The 27,734-nt window shown below is 39.8% G+C and overlaps 2 protein-coding genes and 1 long non-coding RNA gene across 6 annotated transcripts in view; 2 read left to right on the forward strand and 1 right to left on the reverse strand.

Moving 5' to 3' along the window:
- Positions 1–7,053, forward strand: part of FAM3C (FAM3 metabolism regulating signaling molecule C) — a 52,531-nt gene extending 45,478 nt beyond the window's left edge. For 2 of the 4 annotated variants that reach the window (XM_060156793.1, XM_060156792.1), the window contains one exon: positions 559–1,210. In XM_060156793.1, coding sequence (XP_060012776.1) covers positions 559–648 — 90 coding nt within the window. In that variant the 3' untranslated portion in view covers positions 649–1,210. Of the gene's footprint in view, positions 1–558; positions 1,211–4,732; positions 4,878–5,629 lie in introns of those variants that run through there. The other 2 variants (XR_009541946.1, XR_009541945.1) reach the window with 2 other exon arrangements.
- Positions 7,054–10,706: 3,653 nt separating this feature from the next.
- On the reverse strand, positions 10,707–22,599 carry WNT16 (Wnt family member 16). The gene is made up of 4 exons (XM_060156794.1): positions 22,254–22,599; positions 21,823–22,064; positions 19,735–20,021; positions 10,707–12,959 (listed from the first exon to the last, which is right to left on the reverse strand). The coding sequence occupies exons 1-4, from the start codon at positions 22,346–22,348 to the stop codon at positions 12,495–12,497; spliced, it is 1,089 nt and encodes a 362-aa protein (XP_060012777.1). The 5' UTR covers positions 22,349–22,599; the 3' UTR covers positions 10,707–12,494.
- On the forward strand, positions 21,580–24,001 carry LOC132524611 (uncharacterized). The gene is made up of 3 exons (XR_009541947.1): positions 21,580–21,964; positions 22,472–22,627; positions 23,075–24,001. It is a non-coding gene; the product is annotated as an uncharacterized LOC132524611 (long non-coding RNA).
- The last annotated feature ends 3,733 nt before the right edge of the window (positions 24,002–27,734 follow it).

The following is a 27,734-nucleotide window of genomic DNA, read 5'->3' on the forward strand; positions in this document are numbered from 1 at the left end:
AGCAATTGTGTGAAACCATGCAGTGCCTATTCCTATCCCAGTTATTTGAAACTTAGATAAAGCAGACATTAAATATGTTCATGTGTTTTTCATAGGTTCTTGGTAATCAAGTATTTGAAATAACCGTGGCACTATTTTGATTTTAAACTTAAAAATAGTCAATTCTGCATGAAAATTTTTTTCCTACATGACAATGCATTGGCATATGATTAGTTTTATCTTAAGCCTTTTAGGAAGTTGGTTATTAAAGACTTTAATTGAACTTTTGTTGCTGTAATCAATTAAGTTTAGAAATACTTTAGAACTTGGTAGAATGTAAACCTACTTTTGACTAACAAGTGATCCTTTAAAGACCATCTGCAGTGTTTTGTTCTTTCAGCTGTTCTTTGAAGGTCTGCTACTACATGCCAGATGCCAAGTGTTGCTCATTTAATATATTGAACAATAATTTACATGTTGATAGAAGTGTTACTGAAGTGAGTACGCATAAGTATGCTATTGCAGATATGCAGTTCACTAAAGTTTTAAAAACTGTATACTATGATTATGTTCCAACAGCACATAAAGAACAATAAGGACACAAACAAATATGAAGGATGGCCTGAAGTTGTAGAAATGGAAGGATGCATCCCCCAGAAGCAAGACTGATGTGGAGAAAATTGAAGGGACCATACTTTCACTTGCTAATGGGAAAGCCCTAACCGAAAAACTACATGTAAATATTTTAAGAGCATGCAGCCATCTCGGTGTGTGCATGACCATTATCTCTTTTGATGTCAGGATTATTTATTGCTAACGTAAATAGACATCTTTGTAAATAGTCATCATAATGAGCAAATCACTGAACCATTTCTAAGCACATCTCCCTAATGGTACAATGTTCAGACTACAATGATAATGGCATCTTTTAATTCTAAAAGCATTACACAATGGATAACTGAACAGATTTGAAAAATGTATTGATATATATACTAGTCGCTGTGAAAAATCTATCTTGGAATAATATGGGTTTTAGGGAGGAGACTTTGTTTTCTTTTATATATATATATATGGCCTTTTGATGATAGTATCTTTTAAATTAAAAAGATATTGGGCTAGTTGTGTGTGTAATGTTACTTTACAGTCTGACTCCCCTGTTGTATTTCTTTTCTTAGTCTTTCTCTTTCCATCCCAAGAAACCTAGAAATAAAATATGAAAACTTGTATCAAATATGTGAAAAGCACAACAGAATTCTTCGTTTAATGTACACAGTAAAGAGGAAATATATGAATGTAGGTGCATCAGGGCTGTAGCTTGCTGGATTTTGAGTTAATAGTGTGCATGAGTTGATTTTGCATAAGCTATAGAGTAAGACGGCGGGGTGGGGGGGGCGGGCAACTCCGCAGAGCTGAGGAACCAGGCCAAGTCCCTTCCCCAGCCTTGGTAGGTCATTCAGGACAGCATGTCAGTATAGTTAGAGCAATATTGGCCTAAGTTTTCCTTATTTAAGTGTCATCAGCAATGACCAAGTGGTTTTGAAAGAGGCATGTTTTAATGTCACAATAATTTTGGATTGTAAACCAAGAAATTCTGTATTTACTTTCATCTAACTTCGTAAGAGTAATTTTTGCCCGAAAAGTTAACGACATATTTAGAAAGGTCCTGATTACTGATTGGGACTGATACTGTTTAAAAAAATAATTTTATTTGACACACAATGACTTTATACCCAATTCTACATAAAAATATAAGAGATCTACCTTTTCTTAACTTCAGATGTTCACAAAATGACTCAAGTTTTTAAAATATTTTTAGGGCATTAACTATTGTGTGTGAAGTATCTTAAACTGGAACATAAAAAATGTAACAATCAAACTTCTATTCCCAGTAAAAGGCAGCAGTTCAATTTTGGATCTAAATTTTAGATGACTTATATAAGAAAAACTAAAAGCAGTATTTTTTATTTTGCTGTAAACCAAGGTGGAAGTTATTCAGCTATTTCTTAAATATCAGTGAGTTTGGGGGTACTGTTTCTTCCCTCAAACTGAATGTAATTCATGAATAAATGCACCTTACACATCTAAACAATTTTTGTAAACTTTTCAGATTTTTGGTGCTGATACACTAAATCACATTCAGCATGTGTGTTTTGACATTTAAAATACTTCCCTCAATTCTGTAAATTAAAAGAATGGCTATTTTACAGTTCCAGGGATTGTGAAATAAGTGTTGCTTTTTTAAAAAATAATGAGAATAAATACTCTTGGTTTTGCATTGTGAATTTTTTTTGTATTATCTGGCAAAGTAATATATGCCTGTAGAACTTCACACTGAGGTTTGTCAAGTGTGTATTGTACTGCTTAACATGCAAAATTAAAGTCATTCCTATGGGTAAACACACTAATATCCTCAGGAGATATCTTTTTTTTTTTTTTTTTTTTTTGCGGTACACGGGCCTCTCACTGTTGTGGCCTCTCCCATTGCGGAGCACAGGCTCCGGACGCGCAGGCTCAGTGGCCATGGCTCAAGGGCCCAGCCGCTCCGCGGCATGTGGGATCTTCCCGGACCGGGGCACGAACCCGTGTCCCCTGCATCGGCAGGCGGACTCTCAACCACTGCGCCACCAGGGGAGCCCAGGAGATATCTTAACATGGATAGAAGTTAAGTATCTAGACGGCAGGACATCCCTTTCAGGATAAGGACTATAACGTGATAGCTTTGTAGAGGTGTATAAAATGCCAAAAGGAGGTATAAAGATTGGTTATGTAACTGCCTTCATGCAGTTTGCTATTGTTTCAATTCTACCTTGTATACATTATGTCAACATAACTTTGGAAGCAATAATTTTACTGTATTTTATTTTCAGATAGCTTTTAAAAATCAGCATTGTAAATGCAGCAGTGTCATTTAATGTTCAGAATTTTCATTAAAATCAAAAATTTGGCATTGACACTTTGGTTTTTTAAATGGTGTTTAAGGACTTATGGATGTGTATTTTTTATTTGTAATCATAGAGGCTGTCCCAGGACAAGTATATTATAATAGGCCTGTTAAAATTCAACAAAGACAGTAGGAAAATAAGTGATATGGGGAAATGAAAGAAAAATTGAGCCAGAATCTTTATATTCTTGACTTTAATTAAAGGTTATCACTGTTCTTTCTATATTGTATTTGTTTTGAAATGAATTAGCTGATATTTCATCATTTTTTGCCCGATGAAGCTCAGTGCCTTTAGCCTGAAAGGCACTTTATATTTAGTGTATACAAATTATAAATAGGTTGACCCCCCCAAAAGATGATAGTTTAATTCAGTTTCATTGACACTCCCCATTCTTAAATGAAAGAATGAGAAATGTGCTAAGTTCAGTTAGTAGAGCAGTTGAAAGTGGAAATGCATTTACAATAGTTTAAAAAATGAATATGAAAGGGAAAAATAATTGCTCGTGTTGATCAGGAAAAAGATTTGCCACTTAACCTCTTCACCTGGGCCTTCGACAGCAATAAGTGCATGTAAATTAGGAGTTGTAGAATGAAGTACCAGATCTTACTTTTTCTAAAGCATTCCTCAGAAGCGTTCTTTGGCTGTCTCTTCCCAGGATGATTTTTCTGTTGTAGACTTGGTTTTTGATTGGCACATGCCAATGGCTAATCTCTGTTTCCCTCAAAGCTCCCTCAGCCTGGCCTCAGCCTCTACTACTGTCCCCATCTCCTTCCTTGAGGTTCCAGTGAAATCAAGAGTTAGATGGAGCGAAAAGCAGGCAGGCCTGGCCTGGGAGTATCAGGGAGCAGCAAAGGATGGTGTAGCCAGCCTGGTGAAAGCCCATCTGGAATCTAAGAGATGTCCTGCCCCAGAACCTTCCTCCAGTCCAGTGAGGGGCAGAGTACTGGAGGGCAGCTGTATTAAGGAAACACTTTCCACACTAAGATGACTCTTCTAGGAGTGCTCAGAAAGGAAGAGGGACTGCCAGCCCTTTGGGTAGAGACAGAAGAGAGGTTTCTCTTGGGTTTGTTCCATGGGTAGTTTATAAGCAAACGTAACACAGCGAAGACAGTCTTCCCAGTACAGCTGGTTCACAGGTACAGCGGGCTGCCATCGCTAAGCTCCCTGTTCAGCTCTGCAGAAATCATGCCTACCACCTGAGTGTATTGACAATTGAAAGAACAAGTTGAAACTCAGTTGGCAAAAGATACTCCCTTTATTAGGGAAAATTGATTTATGAACCTGCAAGCTTCTAATGTTCCATATATCATCCCATATTGTTTCACTTGATAACCAGAGAGGAGCAGGGCCTAAAATCTTAAAGAGGAGAGAATTCTGTAATTCGACAGGGTAGCCTACTGGCTAAGAGTACACAGACCTGCCTGAGTATGTGTCTCTGTTCCACCATCAGCTACATGAGGACCTTGAGAAAGTCAGTATCATCTCCTGTAAAACTGGGATAGAACTATGTATTTGTGGTGTTTACCAAAATGCCTGACACAAACTACTCTTTAAATGCAGCTGTTAGCATTTCTAGTATTGCTATGTCTTTTGCATTCTAGTAATGTTTTAGCCATAGAGGAAAGTTAAGTCCGCCTCTAGCTTTCCAACCCCATCATACCAAGTGTTATGGTCTGAATATTTGTGTCCCCTCAGAATTCACACGTTGAAACCTAATCCCCAACGTGGTGGTATTTGGAGGTGAGGCCTTTTGGAGGTGATTAAGTCATGAGGGTGGAGCCCTCCTGAACGGGATTATTGCCCTTATCAAGCAGACCCCGGAGAGCTCCCTGGCTGGGCTTCTCTGCCGTGTGAGGACGCAGTGAGAAGATGGCCATCTGCGAACCAGGAAGCAGGCCGTTTCCAGACACCGAGTCTATTGACACCTTGATCTTGGACTTCCCAGTCTCCAGAACTGTAAGAAAGAAATGTGCTCTTCATAAGCCACCCGGTCTGTGGTGTTTCGTTATAGCAGCCCGAACAGACCAAGACACCAAGCCAGAAGGGAACCATTAAATGACTAGGGTAGTAAGATCATGAGAGAGGCTACAGCTATTCACCAGAGGTTCTCCTTAACCTCCAGGCCCCTGACTATATACTACCAACCCTTCCACTCTGATGCTGAACTCTCTCTCATGTGCAGAATTCAAGCTTTTGTGTATCTCCATGCAGCTAGCATTTCAAATGATCACATGATATAGTTTCACTTGCTGGCCCCCCACAAGTACGTGAAGTTATGTGACTTCAGTCAGAGGCAGGGGCTGTTTTCTGATTCCTTCCTGCGGCAGCAGCTGAGTCTCATAGGACACTCTGCTGAAGCCCCAGCCCCAGAGAGCACACGAAAACCACCAAACTCTCCACCCAACTCCTGCACATGGCAGGGTGGGGCGGCCATCAGGTCAGAGAAGATACTGAGACTTGGCTGACCCCCTTGCACCCCAGCATTTGCTTCTTGCTCAGAGGGCCTGTGAAGGTTCCTACCTATCAGCAGGGGTGCCTGGGCAAAAGAAGAATTTTGAATGAGAACTTTGAAACCTCATTTTGGTCTCTGGGATCAACACTTCCCTTATAAGTCTGTTATTTGAAATGTATTCATTGGACTTTCAAACACATTTTCAGCAATGCATTATGTGTTCATATGCAGTCCTGCTTGTCTACCTTCCACGCAGGTGCTGTTGGTACTGCTTGGATGTCACCTGATCAGATGAACAAACTCAGTACTGGTGCGAGGAATTCTTTGCAGGGTCTTAGCCTTCTGCGTCACCAGTGGAATGAGATGGCGGACCTGGAAATTGGCTTCTCTGCACCCCCGTGTAGAGGGAACCTGATTAGAGAAGTACTGTGTGGTTCGTTTGACAAGAATAGAAATGAATTTCAAAGAAAATGTCTTGCAGGTCCAAGCTCAGAGCAGAGGAGAAGTGAAAGCAAACGATGCTGGGGGGTAGAAATATGTTCAGTCTTGGGGAAGACTGTGGTCTCAGTGGTCCCTGAGGGTTGTGATTCTCATGGGGAGGCCCTGGGTGGAAGAAGAAGAGTGGTTGGTGAGGATATCCTGAGGTGTGAGGAATGAGCCCGTGTGCCCTTGACCAAGGGGAGTGCACCTTTCCCTGGTGACTTTCTGTTCTCCCTCAGGGAGAGAACCTGGGATTTAAGATCAGTAAATGAGGTGACACTTCAACTCCTATGGAAATCTGAAACTTTTGGCCTGGGAATGGGGTTGAGAGCCAATTCTTGTGGAACTGTTAAAATCCCATTATGAAGAAAAACAAATCCCGTTATGAAAATACCCTGGAGAAGTTTCCCTACAGTTCTACAGCACTGGGATTGTGGGATGGGCATAGTTACAGGCACTGTGGCAATTGAAATTCTGACATTGTAGTTAATATATTAAGTCAAAAAATTTTAGAGTGTAGTTTCTCAAGAAGTGATTTGGGTGAAGAGAAAGTGTTTAAGCTAGCAGAGGGGAGAATTTTTTCTCAGAAATTTATCTTTCAGCTTGTAAAAGTGTTAAGCCTGGACCCATTAAATATCAGGCATGTTAAGGAGGATTTATCACATTTACTTTTTCAGTTTTCCCATCTTGCTATCGTACCATGTGCTATTTCTTGCCTTGCTTGCATAGAGCCTTGTGTGGAGGAAAAATGAGTTGTTTGCCAGGGAGTTTGAGATCAAGCAATTAAAATGGGTAAGACTTTAAACTTACACAGTGTTATATGTCAATTATATCTCAATAAAGCTGGGGAAAATATAAAAACAATACAACTGACAAAATTTTTTAAACATTTTTTAAAAGTATAGATTATGTACTAGAAATAAATAGGTAATTATTGACTTACATTTTGTTTATTTACACTTTTCCTTGGTTACGAAGAGTTCAGGTGTGTTTAAATATGCAGTTAAATTTAGTGATATTCCTCTTTTATCAAAGAGTAATTAGGGGCTTCCCTGGTGGCGCAGTGGTTGAGAGTCCGCCTGCCGATGCAGGGGACACGGGTTCGTGCCCCGGTCCGGGAAGATCCCACATGCCGCGGAGTGGCTGGGCCCGTGAGCCATGGCCACTGAGCCTGCGTGTCCGGAGCCTGTGCTCCGCAACGGGAGAGGCCACAACAGTGAGAGGCCCACGTACCAAAAAAAAAAAAAAAAGAGTAATTAGGATCTATAACGGGCCACCCTTCCTTTTTCTTGGCTAAACACGGTGGGGTGGATATGAGCCATGATCACAGACGGCTGTTACTGACATGCAGAAGAGAAGGCTTCCTGGCCTCTTTGGAGGTGAATCACCCCTAGGGTTCAGAATGGCAGTTTAACAGAGGGAAACAGGCAGCCCTATATCCCCGTTCTCCCTGCTCTTCTAATTGTCACACACAAATCAGATGCTTTCATTTCTTTCTGCAGATTTAAAAGTCACATGTGAAACTTTGTGTTGACTTGGCCCACATTTATTATTACGCTCCCTTTACAACAAGTGGGAGAGGCTGCTCTTTCTAGCATGATTTTGTTTCAAGAGATTTTAATCATGCAAACCATCTCTACTGGTTTTTCTTTGGATGTGGATGTAAACTATTACCAACGGTAAATTTCATCCATCTATTAAAAATAACACCTTATGTAACAATTGGCTGTAAGCACAACAATCAAAAGGATGTAAGTATTTATTTAATGTCGCACTAAATTAGTTTGATCTTCACCCCTAGTCATTTCCTTTTGGAATGATTGTTAGGCTCTTGAAGCATAATCCAACTGTTAGCCACATTGTGATCTAAAATAGAAGGCAGTTTAAATCATTTAGAGTTTAGAAATCAAGAGGCAGTGTAGTTTAATTACATTTCATGGTGAATTCTAAGACCTCAGTTTTCCCATCACTTCTCTCCAGCTTCTCAACCAAGTTTATATAATCAAACCAGGGAGGAACAGCCTGTAGCTGTCATTATGTTTACAAATCCCCAAACCCTTTAAATGGTATACTGTAAACTCTGTACTATTTTGTTTCTGTGAGAGACGCAATAACGATATGACGGTTAAGGGCACAGTCTCTGAAGCTAGTCTGTTCTTTGTGACCTGGGCCAGCTACTTACCTCACCATTACTGTGTCTGTTTCTATACAATAAGGACCACAATAATAGCACCTACTTTATGAGGTTATCGTGAGGATCGAATGTCTTAATATATACGATTTACTTAGAACAATGCCTGGTACATAGTAAGTGCTATCTAAGTGTTTACTAACATTATTTTCTTTTTCAAAGGTGTTGAGTCCTTGGTGTACCGCTGTGTTCCCTTTCATGCTGGGCCACACATTTGTCCTTCTCAGTTTACCTCATTATCCTACTCCAAGAAATGTTATGACTTGTCACATCTGGTCTATACTGAAACTGAAATTTAAAAATAAATCAAGGATCTTAGCCAACTTTCCTTAAGAAAGTCTTGTCTTTTTTTTTTTTTTTTTTAGGAAAGTCTTGTCTTGCCGAGTATACATGGTTCCTGGAGATACGATTTGAATCTTTCTTTCTTCAAGTCAGCTAAGTGTATTATAGTGTTCTGGATAACTAACTGGCTCCAAATGGTGGGTTTAATTCCTCAGTATTTGATGGCCTTTGGAAAGTGATGCAAAAAAATACCGGCCGCTCACCAAATTGCCTGTAATATTTTGATGAAAAGCTCTTCTGGTTCCACATCTTAAGTAAAACCAAACACATCAGTACTGACAGTACTTCAGAAAATTAAAGTGTTTCTAAAATATTTACTGTGAATATCATGTGGTTACAAATCTGCAAAATGGGGTCATAGCACCTAACTTACATAGTTCAATTCCATTGTATTCTTAGTATAACTATCATAGTTCCTTAAAAAACAAACAAACAAAAAACCACCACCAACAAAACCAACTATCACCCCGATCATGAATAAGGAAATAAGGCCATTATTTGTATTCAAACAAATTAAAGTGTTTTTGTGTTGTGTAAAGTATTATTATCAGGGGAATGCTTTAATTAACCAACTTCCTTATCCAGAGATTACAGATAATGCTGTTTGATACTTTTTCTTGATCATGTTTCAAGATAATCATCATTGCCTCTAACCATTGCCTCTGTTAAGCAGTTCCCAGTTTACAAAATGTTGAACTCCTAAATTGAAAATTAATACACTAGAGTGTAACTCCCCTCCCCTTTTATCATCATAAAGGGCATTTAAACGAATCAAGGCACTTTTTACCCACAGTGATTGTCTGGCAGTGAGCCTGATCCATGTGATACCAGAAAGCTGTTTCCTAAACACATCACTAAAACTGGGGACTGTCCAGTATAGAGGACCCTTTATGGTAACATAACCGCCTGGTTTTTCTCTGTGGACTCATTCCTGTTCTCAAACTATGTGGGTTTAGTTGGAATGAACCCCACTGCCATTTCCCAGCACGGGCCTTGATTGTTTTAAAATGATCAGTGTATTTATCATCCAACCCCAATCCCCAATGGCCATTGTGATTGGCTCAGGGATAGGCACATTAACCAATCAGAGCCAATGATGACTTTTGCTGGGCATTCTGAGAAATAAGTTTGCCCTCTCTCTTGTGTGAGCAACCAAAAAAAAAAAAAAACAAAGAATCTCTCCCTTTCCTTAGAATGAGTAGTAGGAGAATGTTAGATCTGGAAGGAAGTGTGGCAGCCATGTTGATGAGAAAAGCCGAGAGCCCAGAGCTGCTGAGACTAGGGTATTGGGGGGGTTGGCACAGAGCCCTGTGGAGCCTGCAGTCGAAGACAACTTCACAGAAGCCAGACTCTTTAGGCTGGAGATGGAGAGACATGAGCCCTGGGAACATGGTGTGAGCTTTTGGATCAAACTTCACCTGAATCAGTCACAACTCTAGACTTTTCAGCCACTGAGTCAGTACATTTCCTTTAATGTTTGTCAGTCTGGGTTGCTTTTTTTTGTTACCTGCACCATAAGGAGCCCTAAACCATGAAGGCACAATAGCCTAAACTGGATAGAAGCGTTTGGGCCCCAGAACGTGTATTTCCAGGAGCACCATGCTGCTACCTATACTACGATGGGGACTGGGAAGGAAATGGGCCAAAGCTAGGCAGTCAACCAGTAAAACAGGTGAGACATTCATGGATGGCTTCCATGGTGATGCCAGGGAGACTGAAAAGAAGAAACCAAAGACACAGCTTGGGAGTTGGGAGTTCTTGCTCAGGCATGCGGGGGTTACGGGGTGGTGCTAATGGCTGAATAGTAGTCATGTATTTGTGAATTAAAGTCTCCCTGGTTCTCACAATCGGTTGGTAAGTTAATTACGAAAAGTTTTCTAGTTGATAGGAAAAAAAATGGTCATTAACGGAAACTGCAGTCTTCATGTTTTAAGAAAGAGTGCTTATTTTCAATGCAGATAAAATAGATTTACCTTGCAAAAAAAGGCATAAGAATAAGTTGTCTAGGGCTTCCCTGGTGGCACAGTGGTTGAGAGTCCGCCTGCCGATGCAGGGGACATGGGCTTGTGCCCCGGTCCGGGAAGATCCCACGTGCCGCGGAGCGGCTGGGCCCGTGAGCCATGGGCGCTGAGCCTGTGCGTCCGGAGCCTGTGCTCCGCAGCGGGAGAGACCACAACAGTGAGAGGCCCACGTACCGCAAAAAAAAAAAAAAGAATAAGTGTCTATTTTTCAGGTTATTCTCATCAGTGGATGCTAAAGAATGGTAAACCACTCTTAAATAAGCACTGTATTTGTTCATTTGTCATTTTGGAGTCTCTCATTCAGTAAATAGTAATTTTGTTAAATTTTAAGGGTCACAGTTAAATGTTTAGCCTTGATTTTAATATTAGATCAGAGTCATTTTCCATGGTTTGCTCTTTTTCACAAATTATTGCTTTGCCTTTTAAATAAAATTGAAAGGAAATAGAATGAGACCAGGATGGTCAGGGAAACATTTCTTTAGCTTATTTTGAGAAAAAGAATATTCTTTCTTTGTCCATTCTGAACTTAGAAAATCTATTTTTTCTATATGATACTGAAATATTTAACAATTCATAAAAAACATAGCATTTACATTAAAATACCACCTTAAATACAGCCCTGTAATTTTCACCAGGAACCTTGTAAAATACCATGAATATACATGCATGAATACTAAAACAAGACCACTCAAAATTCACATGGAAGTGCAGCATTTCACACAACATAATAAATATCCAGGATATCAAATCCACAAATTGATCATTATTCTGATTTAGATTCTTTTTTCCAGTTAAGACTTTTACTGTATAATTTAGTATAATAACCTTACAAGTTAAACATAACTAATTGAGAACAGAATCCAACTAATCTGACTGCTGAAATAGCACAATTGTCAATATATTGCCGCATATTTTAATTTACAACATAGAAAGCTGCCATTTCGGCAGGAAATACACATCCATGTAACTAACTGCTCAATGAACTTCTTTTTCAATGTATGAAAAAATGTCAAAGTTAATAGTATGAAAGGAAACAGAAGCTAATATTATTTCTGAGATAATTTTATTGCCTTAGCTCTTGGGCTTTGGCAAAAAATATCTTAAGTTTCAATATATATCATATAACTTAAAAACATTATTTACAAAATATAAAAAAATTTAACAAAATACTGTACAAAATACTGTCTTTACACATTTAAAGGGTGCTTTTCCTTACAATGTACGAGAGCCCTTTATATTTCTACCTCTGATTTTCCCACATGCTTTCAGGATCCCTTCCTCCAGTATTTCAGAGCTGAGTTTTTAATAGTGGAAGCTGGTCTATAATGAAAGTGTGAAGCCAAAGATAAAGGTTGCTATATACCTCACTGATACTCTTCTAGATCAATTCTCCTGGTTAAAAGTCACTTAAACTCCAAATTATACATTTTGCTTTTTACATTTTGCTTCTTACATCTTGCTTCTTTTGTTTTGTCACGAAATATCGCTAACAAACATGTTTTAGGGGGTGTTATATCACTTATGAAGATTCTTTCTTCTGAAATGAATGAAAGTGTTAAGTAGGCACCCACCACTTCTGTTAACCTGTCCCAACACCTTCTGTTTCAATGCACCAACACTTAGTATGATTTCTTCATAAAAAATACTCAGAGAATGAGATTCATATTTACTGCTCCTTGCTGCTCTAATAGATGTCTTTTTTAAATGACTAATATTCACCCACCACTATTGAGTTCCATAACCGAGTTCCATAGTCAAGGATCTTATCCTGAGTATGGACCAGTTCTCTCGGCATGAAGGCTCTTTCCTGTTCTTTCTTGCTTACGAGACAGTTTATCTTCCTTGCCCTCAATATCTGTTCCCTAAACCACCAACATATGAACTCAAACTTTTTCAGTTTTAGAATCCCAAGAAATCTACATGCCTAGTGTGTGACATTGACATCGATCAGGTAAAGGGACTTCTGAGAGAGCCTCGAGGATCTGGGAATTCTGAGGAGGCAGGTGTCAGGCTCCCCAGCCCAGCACAGTGGGAGCCACTCCTGTTGTACGTCTGTCACTGGGGACTCTTGCCCAAGGCTAGAGTGGTTACTTGCAAGTGTGGACATCAGTCATGCTTTCACACCTCCTGCAGCGGACGTAGCAGCACCAGATAAACTTGCACTCGCATCGCTCCACGTGCCTGACCACGTGGGTGTTGTAGCCCCTGCCGCAGCAGAGGAGGTTGCAGCCGTCTGCGCCCTCTGACGTGCGGTTGCACTCTCTGCCTTGGGTCCCTGGGATCCCGAGTTTCTTATCCTCTACACAGTAATTGGGAGACTTATTAATGTAGAGCAGATCATCCTTGTGGATCGGTATTTTCCTCTGATCTTTCTCTCTCCTGTGCATTTTCCTCTTTATTTTGTCTGAGATTTGGACACTGTTTTCATATTTATCCTTCAACAGACGGCCAATCTTTTCAAAAGAAGACATGGTTTTCCAGCATGTTTTCACAGCACAGGAGCCGGAAACTCCATGACACCGGCAGTCTAATGACATCAACTTGGCGACAGCCTGAAACCAACAGGAATTGAGTGAAACATCGTTCATGAAGTGTTTTACTCAACAACAGAAGCACTACCAGCCTAATCACTTAACTTTCCGGATCTGTTTACTCCTGTATAAAAACGATGGTTATATACTTCAATTAAAATTAAATAAAATAATAATAGTTTTAAAAATACTTCAATTAAATAATAGAAAAATAATAATAATAATTTTAAAAAATAAGGATGATTTTGCACGTAAAGGATCTTTTAGATCGCTTAGAATTCAAATGTTTTGTCCTTCTCTTCACTCTACAGAACAAACCTTTCTGAGTCTAATTTAAAGCTGCAGACCAAGCTAATAATGTTAACAGAGATTAGCTGAGATAACAAAGGGAAATTACGTTTATTTCTAATCTCTCATTTAATTTTGGGTGTGAGAGGATGTTCGTTAGTGCCTCTATGTTCCTGATACTGTTCATTTTAGCACCTTGCTACTCAGAGTGTGGTTCATGGACCAATAGCGCCAGCATCACTTGTGAGAAATACAAACTCTCAGGTCCCTCACCAAACCTGTGGAATCAAAAATCTGCATTTTAATAAGATCCTCAGGTGACTTGTATGCACACAGAAACAGCTGTGGAACTTTACAAATAACCCCTGAGATTCTTATTTAATTTGTCAAGGTGGGGTCCAGGTAATGACTTCTACAAAGCTGCTCCGATGATTCCAAGGGCATCCAAGGATGAGAGCTACTGAACTGACAGTTCTCAGGTTTGATCACTGCAAACATCAGTTATATTCACAGGGGTTTGGGGAGATATGCTATCCCCTGGTCACAGAACACATGAGAAATCCTGACTAATCAACTTAAGTTGGTCAAAAGAAGGGGTTGGAGAGTGCAGTGGCTCCCAGCCAATTCTTCCCCTCTTCTGGAAAATTAATTCAAAACATATGTCCTATTCTTGATGTATCAGTAGCACCCTCCTAACATAGAAAAGGTATAATATTTATATGATTTTTCAATTCCAAGTGCTGAGTTTTTCTGTTCAGATGGAGGAATTCAATGAGATGACATACATGGGTTAGAGTCCATTGCCTGACACACATTAAGGTCAAAATAAATACCCCCTGTCCCTGACGAAGAAGGTACGGTAAGAGTTGAGATACAATTTCAAATGGGGCTAACCGTGCAAAAACAATACAGAGATTCCTAAAATAAAAGTTTATAGTTCTAATTTCTTACATACCGGCCAGTCAGCATAACTTCCTTCAATCCCCAGAGGATGGCAGAGCAGATTAATAAATCGTCAGGACTAACTGGAGAGTTGACGTTCTGTCAACAGGCTGGGTAAAATAAAAAATGGGTCTAGCCATCCGATAACTTGGAAATTATGTGTGTAATCTCGCCAAATAAAGGAAAAACCCCACCGCTTAAATTCCACTTACAGTTCTTATCAAAACTATAAAATGACAGGGGTTTCTACTTCGTTATTTTGTACCACAGTTGACATTGACATGTTTGTGGAATGTTACATTTCCTAACAAATTAACTAAAGTTTCTGAACTATCTAATGAGACAGAGTATTTCAAACAATTTGTTATATTTGCAGCCTTGAATGAGAGCATATGGTATTGATTTGTGTAATATTCAATACTTTTTATTAGTGTTTAAAATAATAAACCGAACAACATTTAAACACTGTCTTTTATAGGATACGACACATATGCTTGTTTTGAACTCATGAAACTAAGAAGCGAGTAGATATGTCTATTTCTTATTATCTCAGGTAAAATTTACCTTTCAGTTGAGAACAATTTGGCACACAAGCTTATTTGGTTAAATTTATGGCATTTGATATTCACAAAGCCTTCAATTTTTAAAAAGTCTCCAGGCAAATAAATGTTCAAATTAATGCGATCTGCCTACTTTTGTTCAGATTTTAAGTGCCCAAAGGATATGAGAAAAAGAGAGCTCAATCAATGCCAGGTAACAGCAAAACAAATTGTCCAAAGAAAGCCCAAAATCTAAGAATGTAAGTTTATGTGTTTAATTTAAACCTGATCAACGCTCGTTACAGTCATCACTTAGTGATTTAGAGCTGCCTCTCGCTCAGATTCTTGACTGAGGAGCTGCCTTTTCCTTTTATTAACCAGTTCAGACATTACCTATGGTGTTGCCAATTTGCAAAGCATGGAGGACAGAATAGATGCTCACCAAATACTCATTGAATGGTTAGTCTAGCTCACTTGAACAGTTTTAACGCATCCTCTGTTGGTAATCTGAATCAAGAGGAAGTAATAAAGACCACTTTCTTCAACAAAAGAGTCACTGCCAGGAAGTCAGTGATATTGGGAGACCCTGATCTGGCTGGGTTTTCCTCCAATTCCTCAGCCCACAACAGTGTTAGGACACAAGAGTGACACACTACTGCACAGGTGTGAAGGATAAGAGGGAAGACTGATCTTGAATCCAGGGATACCACCTGCTGAATTTGTAACCGAATTTTGGGGAGAGTTTCCTGCCATAGAAAACTAGAAACTTTTAAATACGTGGAGTTAACTAAACTTTCTAGAGATATTTTTAAGGAATTTAATTCTGTTATCTTTCAATTCCATTACCTTTTTGTCTTTAACGATAAGTATAAGAAAAGAAATAGTATTTTTATTATATATGTGAATACTATTCATATTGATATTCTAGGATAGAAAGACAAAGAACTTGACATGCAATTTAAATGATTATACCCTTGTAAGACTGCAAGGAAGAAACTTGGACAAATAGGGATAAAATAAAGCAATGCAACCACCACTAGGAGAATGTGATGAAATGCAGAGTTCAAGGGCAGATAACATGTACACACACACACACACACACACACACACACACACACACACACAGAATTTAACTCTCAGAGCACATTTTCATAAATTATTTTACTTGATTTAGTTTTATAGGAAGAAATGCCTTGCATATAGTAGGTAGTTCATGAACATGTACTTGCTTATTATTCCAATTTGACAGGAAAATAAATAGCCTGGTTGAGACACTTGTCTTCCATAGGATAGATGGTAATATATGATATAAAGTCTTTATATGCAGCAGGATAATTTTGGTAGAACAGAGAAAAATGAAAGTGGAAAGTACAAATATATTTAAGAAAATTGCATGAACACTCCAAAAATATATACTCTGGAGCTTTTCAGCTAGGATTCTTAATTGATGTCAAATAGCCATTCTGAGATACAGTGATACATAGTGATTTTCTAACAGGAGAAGTAAGAGAATAGCAAACGAATGAGTTGTGTGTGGTTATGAGAAAATTCCTTTCTCTACTTCGCTGAGTTGTTAAGGTTTATAACGATATTAACAGAGGAGTGTTTTGTTAACTATTGCAAACAGATGTGCACATTTTGGTGGAATATTTTTAAACTATGGGAGAGCAATTGGGAGCATAGCATCTAATCTACTGGGCTCCCTATGTTAAGTTTTGGTTTGATAAATTTCTGATGAAGTGAAATAGGAAAGATGTATCATTAACATTTAATGTAAAACTAGAAACTGTTTGAGAAGTGGTCTAAGGAGTTAGTTTTGACTCAGAGGTAACACAGCCGGAGGTGATTGTTTTTTGGTAGGTTGCTTTATCCAAGCTTTACAGAAATGACTAAAAAAAAAAAAAACAACTGTTATGGAACATTTTGTCACATTTCATTTGTCAACTATCAGATGATCTGTTTAAGTTTTTATGAAAACGGTGACATAAATTGGATGGTTAATTGTAGTATTCCTATTTCTCTGACCCATTTTGTCCCTTTCAGTCCAAAAATATATATGAACCTGCTGAAAAGCAAAACACTTGTGTGTTGTTCAAGTACTTGTAAATATTCTTGAAACAGGTTAATGAAATTTGGGGGTGGGGCCCATGCCACTTTTTTGAGTTACTCATCATAAAACAAATTATGGGGTAGGGAAACTTAAAAGTTTATGAGGTGGACATGGGAAGAATGGAAATATTTTAAGCACACAAAAAGAAATACCCATAAATATTCCAAGTCACATTATTCTCAGAAGTTCTGCCCCTGGAAGACATCACATCGTTCTGTTAGACAATCACCATTCGGCAACATTATTCTTGGAGTCATAACTTTAGGAATGGTGTCAGAAACCAAGTGGGAATTAGAGTATTTAAGGTCAGCGGTTAAAAAATCATCTACTCTGCTCACAGCACTACTAAGCACCAGTACCCACATTTCTCTGAACGCTTTCCTACGTTTTGAGTTTGGAATTTTGAGATGAGGAAAATCAACTCAGTTGAATGCAGACCTTGACCCTTACTCAGAAGGATATACCTATTAGATTAAACTCCTAATTGCCAATATTGAAAATGTAGTTTTTTGTTCTTCCACGTTAGGTAATATCTTGGAAACCTGGTTGATTTTTGTTGTTGTTCCGGTGCTGGTGGTGGTGTTGGCTTTTTTCTTGTTTTTTTTTTTGACCACCAATGGAAAGAAAAATATTAAAATGTTTTGAATTGTAATAGTTCATGAGAAAAGACCAACAAAAACATCAGTGTAGTGCCCTCAAAATATCCAGGTAATATTTTGTAATATTTAAAGATTCCATCTAGACCAATGTGGAAAAAAAAAAAGATTCAGTAGAGAAAACTGAAATTTACACAAAATGTGTATATACCTAAAGGCTGAATTTTTTGGGCATAATTAGAATAATAGGGAAAACCTCAATAAAGTGAGGACATTGTTTTATTGCCAATAAACAGTGGATTAAAATTGATGCTGAATAGTTGTAATTTTTTTAAAAAAATCAGAATATAAATAGATCAAAGTTAATAGTTATAGAGGCAAATATTGCTACCTAATTTGAAAAAAAGCCACATAAAATGGAATAAAACTAAATAGCTGTCTAATATTGCTAATAAAAATACATTTTAGAATACTTTAGGACTTTTCATAAGTCTGGAGATAACTTTATTCAAAAGGATGAATTATAACATGAGTTTGAAGTTTTGTTTTCTGATTAAATTTTTTTAGTCTCTACCAAATTATTTAAAGAATGACTAAAGAAGATTTAAGGTCTAAGGTGATACTAAATATTCATTCCATTGTTTTCTTGTTTTTAAAATGTATTAATTTGACTTGATGTTTTTCTCTAGAGTTTTAAAGAACAAATGTTAATTACCTTTAACCTCTTTTATATTAATATGTTAGAAATAAAAAAATTCCTTTATTGGATATTATTTAAATTGAAGCAAAAACTCATTCATTTAATTTTTTTTAAATGTAAAACTTTATCAAGAAGAGACCTGTGCATAACTATGGTGTTAGCAGGAGTTACTTTAGTGAGATAAATTAACTTAAAATTTCAAAACAAAAAAATGAAAAGCTTACATAGCTATTTACTGACTTTCCTATTTTCGAATCTTCCATTTTGAATCAATATTCAAATAGAACTGAATAGTCAAATTTGAATTTGAAGTGTTATGGTGATATATTTATTGAGTTTTCGGTTTTTGTATTTTAAACCAAAGTGGTTAAGTAAAGAAAACTGGCTGAAACTTGCAACTATTCCAAGAGAGTTCCATTTATTCACTTTCCAAAAATGTAAAACAAATACAGCATATACTTTAAATATTCCTAAGAGATACCGCAACTCATTTTAATTTATTGCAGGAGAATGTGGCAGATTGCAATGACTACTTTGGGACCTTTACAGGTTATTGAATATTTACAATAATATAGGATATGTGGTGATATTCCCATCCTGAAAAGATTATTACAAAATAGAAAATTTATATACCTAAGAGAGGTTTTGACTGTTTTTGGAAAGTCACTATGAATTACCAAGTAATTCAACTATGTTGTAGAACTCAAAGCTTATTGTGTCAATATTCATTAAGGGAAATACATAAAAGTTAAATTAAGCTATAAATTTACGCCCTTTTAAGAAAATTTAGCATTAAAATATTCATAAAAGAGGTTAATTAGATGTGATTCTTCAAATTTCCCTCTCCCTAGATCTTTAATATATCTATATTTTTAAATATCAAAATATTTAATATATCTATAGTTGCGTTACATTTATCTGTATTTTTCAGTTTTTACAGTGAATCTACATTGCTTTATAATAACATAACTACTTCCCTTAAATAAATTTTGTTTTACGAAAAATATTACTTGAGTTGTGTATTCTCTAATGTATTCAAGAATGTTTTGCTAGAGAAAGTAAGGACAGAACTGATAACTTCTTTAGATGTCATTGTCTACTAAAATAAAGATTTAAAAATATAATGAAAATTCAAATTTGAAAAAATGAAATTTGATTCAGTCCTGTTAGAAAGGCAGATACTGTAAGTCTTATTCTGGCTCTGCAACTAACCATCTAAAAGAGTGGAATAAAATGACCCAACAGGCACTTGTACTTCTGTTATTTTATAATTGGTGTTTTAGGTATACGAACTATACAATCACAAATATATTGTATAATAAGATTCAACTCACATCAGATGGAAACTTAAACTAAATCAATATGGTCAGTACAGGCTCATGAAAGAATATATATATATATATATATATATATATATATATATATATATACTTGCTGTTATACATATATAATAAACATATAATTTTACATACACACACACACACACACACACACATACATATATATTCTTAGACTGCGAGCATTTGGTTTTTAAAACATTTGGTCAGATTGATCCAGAAGTGTAATCCTAGTGTTATTTACCTAAAGGCACTGGATTTCTATTCCATTTTGTAATACATACCTGCCTTCCAGCTTCATTGTTATGAAGGTTCATTGCTAACAGTACTTTGCTTTCTTTTCCCGTGGTGTTTCTGATGGGGAAATCTAGGAACTTTCTGCTGAACCACATGCCATACTGGACATCATCAGAGCAGCCCCCCCAGTGCCAGCCTTCACTTGCTGAGCCGCCGTTCTGCAAGGTGGTGTCACAGGAACACTCGGTCATGTTGCCTGCACTGCATGACCTGGTCACAGAATGCACCAGGCCTGCAGCCATCACAGCATAAATAAATGCTGTTTCCTTGGTGCCTAGAATAAAACATAAGTTGCTAAATGAATGAGTCATACCGTTCTCTGTTTATGTTCATAACAAAGTCTTCTACTTATCTTCTTATCAGGGAAGCAACTTTTCAATGGATGCTTTAATGAGTAGATATTTAAGAAAGGACAATTTCATATTGTTCTCAGCTTTTAAAACAGCAACATTAATTTTCAGTATGAGTTTCCTATATTGTATATCATAAATTGTCCTCATACCTTAATATCATCTGTTTATTTTTAAAATTTGAAATGTATGTCAGCATCCAGCTCAACACTTAACAGACAATAAAAATTCTATAAATACACGTTGAATTTAAAATCCCTCGTATGAATACGTAAATAGTGATACAATGCCCAAAGGAGTCCCACTTACCCTTCTCGTTAAAGTTAAAATGTGTTATCAGAAAACACAAGCTGAAAATTTTGGTATGACTTTTGTTGTGTAAAAAATACACGTCAGAATGCAAATTAAAATTAAGCAAAGACCAAAGCAATTAGGAGATAAATGTTGCAGTTTCATTTCACATCAAAGACTGATTTTTTAAGGATATCCTGAAAAACGATATTAATGTGAAAGTTAAATATATAAATATTCTTATATACAGTATTATATCGACTTACAGTATTAAAGGCAGTTAAGATAATTGAAGTGTCATCAGCAAAAAAAAAAAGAATTGTTATGGAAAACAATTGAATGTTGAATATGGATATCACACACCTGCAATAGGTTTTGAGCTAAAATCTTTGAAAATTAAAGTCCCATTAAAACAGTAATAAAATGGACTAGAAGGGACTCAGCAGGCGACTTTTCCCCCCCTTTGGAGATGTTTAGATTGGAGTAGAAACGTTATCACGTCGTTGTCCAATAAACCCTTTCAACAGCTGATGCCTCTACATTTCAGCAACTGTGAAGAACACATCCTCTTCTTTTTTTTCTGCAGGGAGTCAGGGCCCTTTCGGAAGGGTGTGCCGGCCAAAGCGCAGCGGGGCAAAAGCGATGCTTTGGCGGCGGTGAGTGTAGGGACCCGGCGGGGAAGGGTCAAAGGTGGAGGGGGAACCGAAATGAGTGTGGAAAACAACTAAGAATCTTTCAGCGCCCAGGGCCTGAAATCCTTTGAATCTGCTGATACCTCTGTACCTTTATCCTTACCAAGTCACTGCTAGGCCGGTGGAAGTGGAACTTCGTGTTACTGCAGCTTCCCGCGCCGCGGCTGTGCGCAGAGGAGGGAAAAGATAGAAGGAAAGGAATAGAGGGGAGAACTAAAGTAGTGCTCGAGCTAGCCTCACGTGGGGCTGCCCGGGACAGTCCCTTTAAAATCGCCATTATTCCGTCTTCCGGGTGCTGTAAGGAGCCAACCAGCTTGGGGCTTCGCTGCAATTAGCCAGGGCTCGGTGCGCAGCGGAGCTGCTTTTAAATCAAAGCAGATGCGGCAGCGGCATTCCCCGTAGCCGACATCATGTTTCTCCAGCTGGTCATCCACGTAGGGGGGCGCTACGGGGTCCGAGGGGTCGGCGGGGTGGAGTGTCAGCTTTTCCCCAACTCCGGCCGGGCGCCGCGGGGAAGGAGGAAGAGCTACAGCTCCACGCGCCCCGCTCGGGACCTGGGGTGTCACCCCGTCCAGGACAGCACCTGCACCCGGGTCTGGCTTCAGTCGCCCCCAGTTTCATTGCACGAAAGGACCTCTCTGGGGATTTAGGGAGCGACGGGACCACGCAAGCACTCTTTATTTACAAGAATTGGAGGACCTGCCCTCCGTCCCGCGCCAGCTGCGAGCGTCCCGGGACTCACCGCTGCTCAGCTCGTAGCCAAAGAGAGGGCTGGTGTCAGGCGGGGCGGCGGCGGCCGCCAGGCAGTTCCATCTCTCGTATCTGAACTGGCTCCTGCACTCCTGAATGCCCAGACGGGCGCCCTCGCAGATGCTCGGCAGCAGGTACGGTTTCCTCTTGCACAGCTCCTTCTGGCGGCTGTTCAGCGGCAAGCTGGCGCAGCCCAGCTTCTCCGGAACCCCAAAGGAGGCGATGCCCAACCACCTGTAAGACACGGCCGCCCCTAGCGTCAGCCGCTGCCCTGCTCTCCTCCCAATCCCAGATGTTTACCCGAAATTTAGGTCGCCCGCCCTAGGGTCCCGCCTCTCCTCTCCAGCCTCAGCTGAAAGTTCCCTGAGGCTGGGCATCCCTTTTGCCACAAACCCCGTGCGCCCCTGCTGCCCCCATACTCACATCCAGTTTCCTTGGGCTCCGCAGGGGAACAGCGTGAGCAGGGCTGCCCACAGCGCGCACAGGCGGGACAGTCCCAGGAGCGCTGCTCTGTCCATGGCCCCCGCATGGAGTCTCCCAGGCCCAGCCACTCCTCTTCGACCCTCCCCAGCCAGAGGCCCACCAGGACAGAGGTCAGTTCCCCAGCACCAAGTTGTCCCTCGCCTCCTTTCTCCCTGCAGACAATGTAAAAAGGCCAGCCGTAGTAGGGGCTCTCAGCAGCCTTCTCCTCGCGAGCTGGGAGCAGCGTGAGGAAGTTGGGAAAGTAGCTTGGGGCACTCCTCCCGAGACGAGTTGAAGATGTGCCGGAGATGCGGGAGCGTCCCTCGCATTCCAAGGTGAGAAACTTCTGTTGATGTAGCTCTGTCTCCATCGCCCCCGGCCTCTCCTCCCATCTCCTCCCCCTGGCCGCACCTGGAGCCTGATTGGCCCAGCAGCGGCCCCTCATCTCATCATCCCGGGTCCTCAGGCTCTCATTGGCTGAGAGCAGGCTCCGCGGGGGGCGCTCGGGCCCGCTGTTCCCCGACAGCCGGTCCAGATCCTGTGTTCCTGACCTTTCCTCCTGTCACAGTTTCCTGAGAGCGGATCTCTGCGGGAGGGGTATTGATTCAACCCGAAGACTGATAGGGGAGCTTCTGTCTTAACAACCCTGGGTGAAGGTGTGGGTTGAATGGGCGATGTTTGAGTTCCACCCACCCCAGTCTCATTTGGATTAATTACCCTCTGGGTGGAGTGGATGGAAAAATCTCACTGCCCCCGTTTCTTTCCTCTCCTTCACCTCACAGGAGAATAATCTTTTTGAGTCAGAGTTGCTACCAAAAAATTGACCTTTCAACATCCTGCTTGAGGTCTCAACGTTTCAGGAGACTTTAGAGAATGAGTAAAATACTTGTCAAGCTTGAGATCGATCATCGTCTGTGCAGGCATTTACTTTTATCGAAAGGGAAGATTCCAGCCTAGCATCGAATCTACCATATTTAAATTGTGTTAGGTGATTTCGTTTTACGATTTTGCTTATTTTCCGTAGTCTTTGAGGGCACTGTCAGAAGATGGAGGGCACAGAGAGAATGCGAGTGAGAGCTGTCTGGAGAGCTCTAGAAAGATGCGGGCTGTGTTCTTTCCCTTCTCTCCAATGCACACTATGTCTCTGTTGGAGACTTTGGACAGGGCTACACATTGAAGACAAATTTTAAAAGCTTACTTATGAAACACCTACTGTGTGTCCACTATTGTGAGAATTTATGAAGATCCCTTCCCTTAAAGGCACAGCCTTTCTGGCCTTGTCTCCAGCCATGGAGACAAGTCTGAAACAAAATAATTTGAGATTATCAGTAAAGGAAAGTATAGAATCCAGCAAGTTACTCTCTGGAGCCAAAGAGTTCGGAAGCAGGAGAATGTTCTGGTGCCTGGAAGTTTAGAGAGTTTAGTTAACCAGTGTTTTCCAGGTTAGAAGATCTCTGGGGAAAACTCTGAATTCAGGCGGCACATGCGTAGCTGCGGTGTCAGAAAACCCTGTCTCAACTAGTTGGTGACAGGAAATGTTTATGAGGGGCATCACCTGCTCCTCAGAGGACTTCTGAAATGTTAGTAAACTCTCAGGGTATACCACCTTAGTGGGTTCCAAAATCTAGACTTACTCAAATTAAAGATTTACTTTATTAGCTTTATCCTCAAATAAATGATTTTATTTGCTGCATGTCTCCTATATCAGCCCAGAGCAATAAAAGCTCACTGAAATTCCCATCCTGTCCCATTCATTTTTTTTATCCAACAAATATTTATTGAGTGAACGCTATGTACCAGGTCCTAAAGCCACATTGTAATTTTTAGAGAGTCAAGTTGATGATAGGGTGTAGTTACTGATCCAGAAATATTTTGGCTAATGGCTAGTGGCCTCTCTGAGAATCAGAGGCTTCATCCAAGCTCACTTTATTCTGTGAGCCTCTCCATGAGGGATAGTGGAGAATTCCCTGCTGAACTCCTGCCATGGGGCCCAGTACACGAGATCCTGGTTTTGAGCACAATTTACTGAACAGATTAACAACGTGGTGAGGAACATCCCGAGCAGATATCTAAGTGGCCCAAATGGTGAAACTAGAGAAGAGGCTTCCTCTGCAGGGGTATTGGGGAAGAACTGGGGGAGTGGAGAACACGAATACTTTAGGTTGATTTTTCGAGCCAACGATGGTAGATGTTTTAAGGATGTTGCTGGACTTTTTTCCTTTAGGAAGATATACTGAGCCTCTGTTATGGGTTAAAAAGTGGGGATAGCACTGAGTTAAATGGTAGTGGAGTTTATAGCCCAGTTGGCAATCACAGCCAGAGCAATGAATGCATTGGGGAAGTACTGTGCGCTGGGAACACACACTGTAGGATTACTTAATCTAGTTTGGGAGTGGGGTCACTTGAATGTTGCCTTTGTTGTTAGTCTAGGGATCAAACACTGTCCAGGCATCCAAATAAACCTTTAGAGGGGCACTCACAGTATTCTTAGAGTCTAAGACCACTGGGTCAACTAGTTTCAAATCCAAGGCACAGTTTCAGGGCCTGAGTGGTCCTGCATCTTTTCTGTGTGGTCTAGGGCCTTAGGGGTCATTCTGTTCATATCTCTAAAGCAAAGGAGACTTACTTCCAGGAGATGGTCCAGCTGAAGAATTAAGCTTCTTATTCAACAAGCAGACATTTGAGTGCCTTTTTGTGTCATGCACTGAGAGCCTACATGCCCCCTGTGTTTTCTCTCTTACTCTCTGTCTCTCTCTTCTCTCTCCATGCAAAGATTCAAACCCCTCAAATTGGTGCTCAGTTTATAGATAAAGAAATGAATTTGGAGACACTAAGAAACTTGCTCAAGGCCACTCAGCTAGAAGATAGTAGAGTCAAAAATCGATCTTATTTTAGAGGTCTTGTTTTTCCTACCACAACATACTGCTGCAGAACTTGATTAAAAAGCACTGCTTTTTTTTTTTTTCCTTTTTTTGACCAAATCCCAGGTATCTGGTCTCAAGGTCTAAATTCCTCTTCTGTGTCCCCTGGATCTTCATATCACAGTTCACAGATCTCTCCATCAAAAGAGATGTTCTGTTCTGTGAACATAAACAAAAACCCACAATGGGTGGGTGGGTCTCCTGAAGAGGTCTCCCTGAAGTCGGGTCTCTCAGAGGCAGATGGCGGTCTGCGTGGATGCCCTTCCATTCCACCTCCACCCCCACCCCCCACCCCCACTTTGCTGTCTGGTTTTTGTGGACTGGGAGGTATAGTGGAAAGAGCACTGGGCTGAGTTGAGTGATTGGGTTTCCAGTTAGCAGGTTATAATCTTGGGCAATCAATTTCACTTTTGATCCTCAGTCTTCTCACCTGTAAAATGCTCAAAAGCTCTTTCGGATCTGAATCTCTTACTGGAGTTTCCACAGGGCTGGAGGGAGGGAGGCGGTAGGCATGGTGTGTACATGGCTGTGGTGGGGTGGAGAGACTGCATTTGCTAGTGAATTTGCACTCCTAGGAGGAGGAAGCCTAGCGACCGGGTTTGTCTACCTGAGAGAGGAGCCCCAGTTCTTAGGGTGGCACAGGCTAGAGTTTTCTGGCCCCCATTTTGTATCTTCTGTTCCACTTTTCCTTGTGGATTTTAATTAAAATGAATTATTTTCTTTGCAGAAATATCTTAAGGTGGTCGAATTTTAAAATGTATTATAATCCTGTCAGGTCACATGAAACTTTATTTAGAAGATAAAAGAAGTTACAGATATTTTCTTTATCCTGGAATATGAAGGTGAGGGGCTCCTTCAGAATCTAATTTATATCTCTTATTAATTTGAAGTGGTTCATCTCTACTACCATTAGTGGGGGTTATGCTCTCTATTTAAAGTTGAACAATAATGTAAATGATGGGTCAAATCCAAACATATATGCAACTACACATTTCAAATTGTTCATTAGCAGCAAGAAGGAATCTCATTTCCTATTTATTATTTGTGATTTTGTAATTCAGGGAGAGAACAAAATATTAACTGTCTGATAGAACATAACCTCGTGCTTACTGTCTTATTCAGGCTTTCTAAAAAATGTTGTAAAGATCATACCACTAATTGTTCAAAATGGGAGCTGAACTTATATCATCTCATGATCTGAGCCCAGCTACCTAAAATTTGATTAATGCTGTTAAGCAAAGCACAGTGTAACTCCAAGTTTGTACAGATTACTGAAGCATCTGTAGCTTCTTGATCTGGCGAGAAGGGTACATGAATTTGTTTTCCTAGCAACGGTAAGGTGTTTTGAGCTACATTCTGGAAAAGGGGATTTAGGAGGGAGAGCCAGAGGAAATATTCATTTCACTCAAAGAAGCTCTTCAGAGAGACTGCATCTCTGACCATGGTCCTCTCTGACCAACTGGGCCAGTTGAACCAAGATAGGTTAGCTGGCCAGCAATAAATCCCACCTCCCATCCGGGACAATTGTAGATTATTAGCTGTAGAACCCAAGAGAGGCTGTGCCTTCTGGTAGTTTTCTCTCAGTCCCTGGGAAACTCAGCAAAAAGTCTGCCTGCACAGATATGCCTTGGACTCTGTCTCTGGCAGTCCATCAGAGGACGAGACTTCTAAGGGCCCTGTTGTAAGAATTTCTGCTGCAGATCACAGAGACTTATGTACTGGAAACTGATACCAGAAGCACCCCAGCTGGTCTTAACTCTCATGATGGAACAGAAGACCAGAGGTGACTTTTTACATAACTGGGTCCTCATCCATTCTATTTTAAATTCCACCTGGATGCTACCAGTGTGGGACAGAGCACAGGCTTGTGACCACTGGCTCTCAGGAGGGGGCAGAGAATGGTATTCTGGATGTCCTGTTGTCCTTTGGTGGCCTGAAAAGCCCGACTTGGAGCAGCAGAGGAGACACCAGTGACAGAACTAGGAGAAGGGACAGGAGTTGGAGAAGGATGCTGTCTTGCTTTGTAAATTTTCACAACTATGAAAGTAAAAAAAAATTTTTGTTGTTGTTTACTTGTCCTAGAAATTAAGATTGAAGAAGACTCAATAAGTGTTAATAGAACCTGGCTTATCTCTAGTGGTTATTTGCACTGATTATGCAATCTTTTCGGAATGAGGGACTATAAGCAAAATCCTTGACAAACAAGAGTGGTCACTATTTGTCAAAACTGAAATGCATGGAGAATGTTGAATCTCTCCATACCCCTTTTCAAAATATTTTTTTCTGAATTCTGTATAACAAAACAATTGAATTAATGAATTATTATTGAGTTTAAAAAATTATCAAGAAAACTTCAAAAATCTGGACTTTCATATTTTTAGGAGTACTATTTATGGAGAGATCACTGGGATGTCTATAATGGAAAAAACCAAATTTTCTCTTTTTTTTTTCCTTTTTTTTTTTTTGTGATACGTGGGCCTCTCACTGTTGTGGCCTCTCCTGTTGCGGAGCACAGGCTCCA

The sequence above is a fragment of the Lagenorhynchus albirostris genome, chromosome 8 (genome assembly GCF_949774975.1).
Source record: "Lagenorhynchus albirostris chromosome 8, mLagAlb1.1, whole genome shotgun sequence".
NCBI classification, from domain to species: Eukaryota; Metazoa; Chordata; class Mammalia; order Artiodactyla; family Delphinidae; genus Lagenorhynchus; species Lagenorhynchus albirostris.

Coding starts and splice junctions, on each gene's coding strand:
- WNT16 (XM_060156794.1), bottom strand. CDS start 22,348: ATGGACAGAGCAGCGCTCCTGGGACTGTCCCGCCTGTGCGCGCTGTGG. Junction 22,065..22,253: donor GGAGCCCAAGGAAACTGGAT/GTGAGTATGGGG, acceptor CGTGTCTTACAG/GTGGTTGGGCATCGCCTCCT. Junction 12,960..19,734: donor ACAATGAAGCTGGAAGGCAG/GTATGTATTACA, acceptor TGTTGGTTTCAG/GCTGTCGCCAAGTTGATGTC.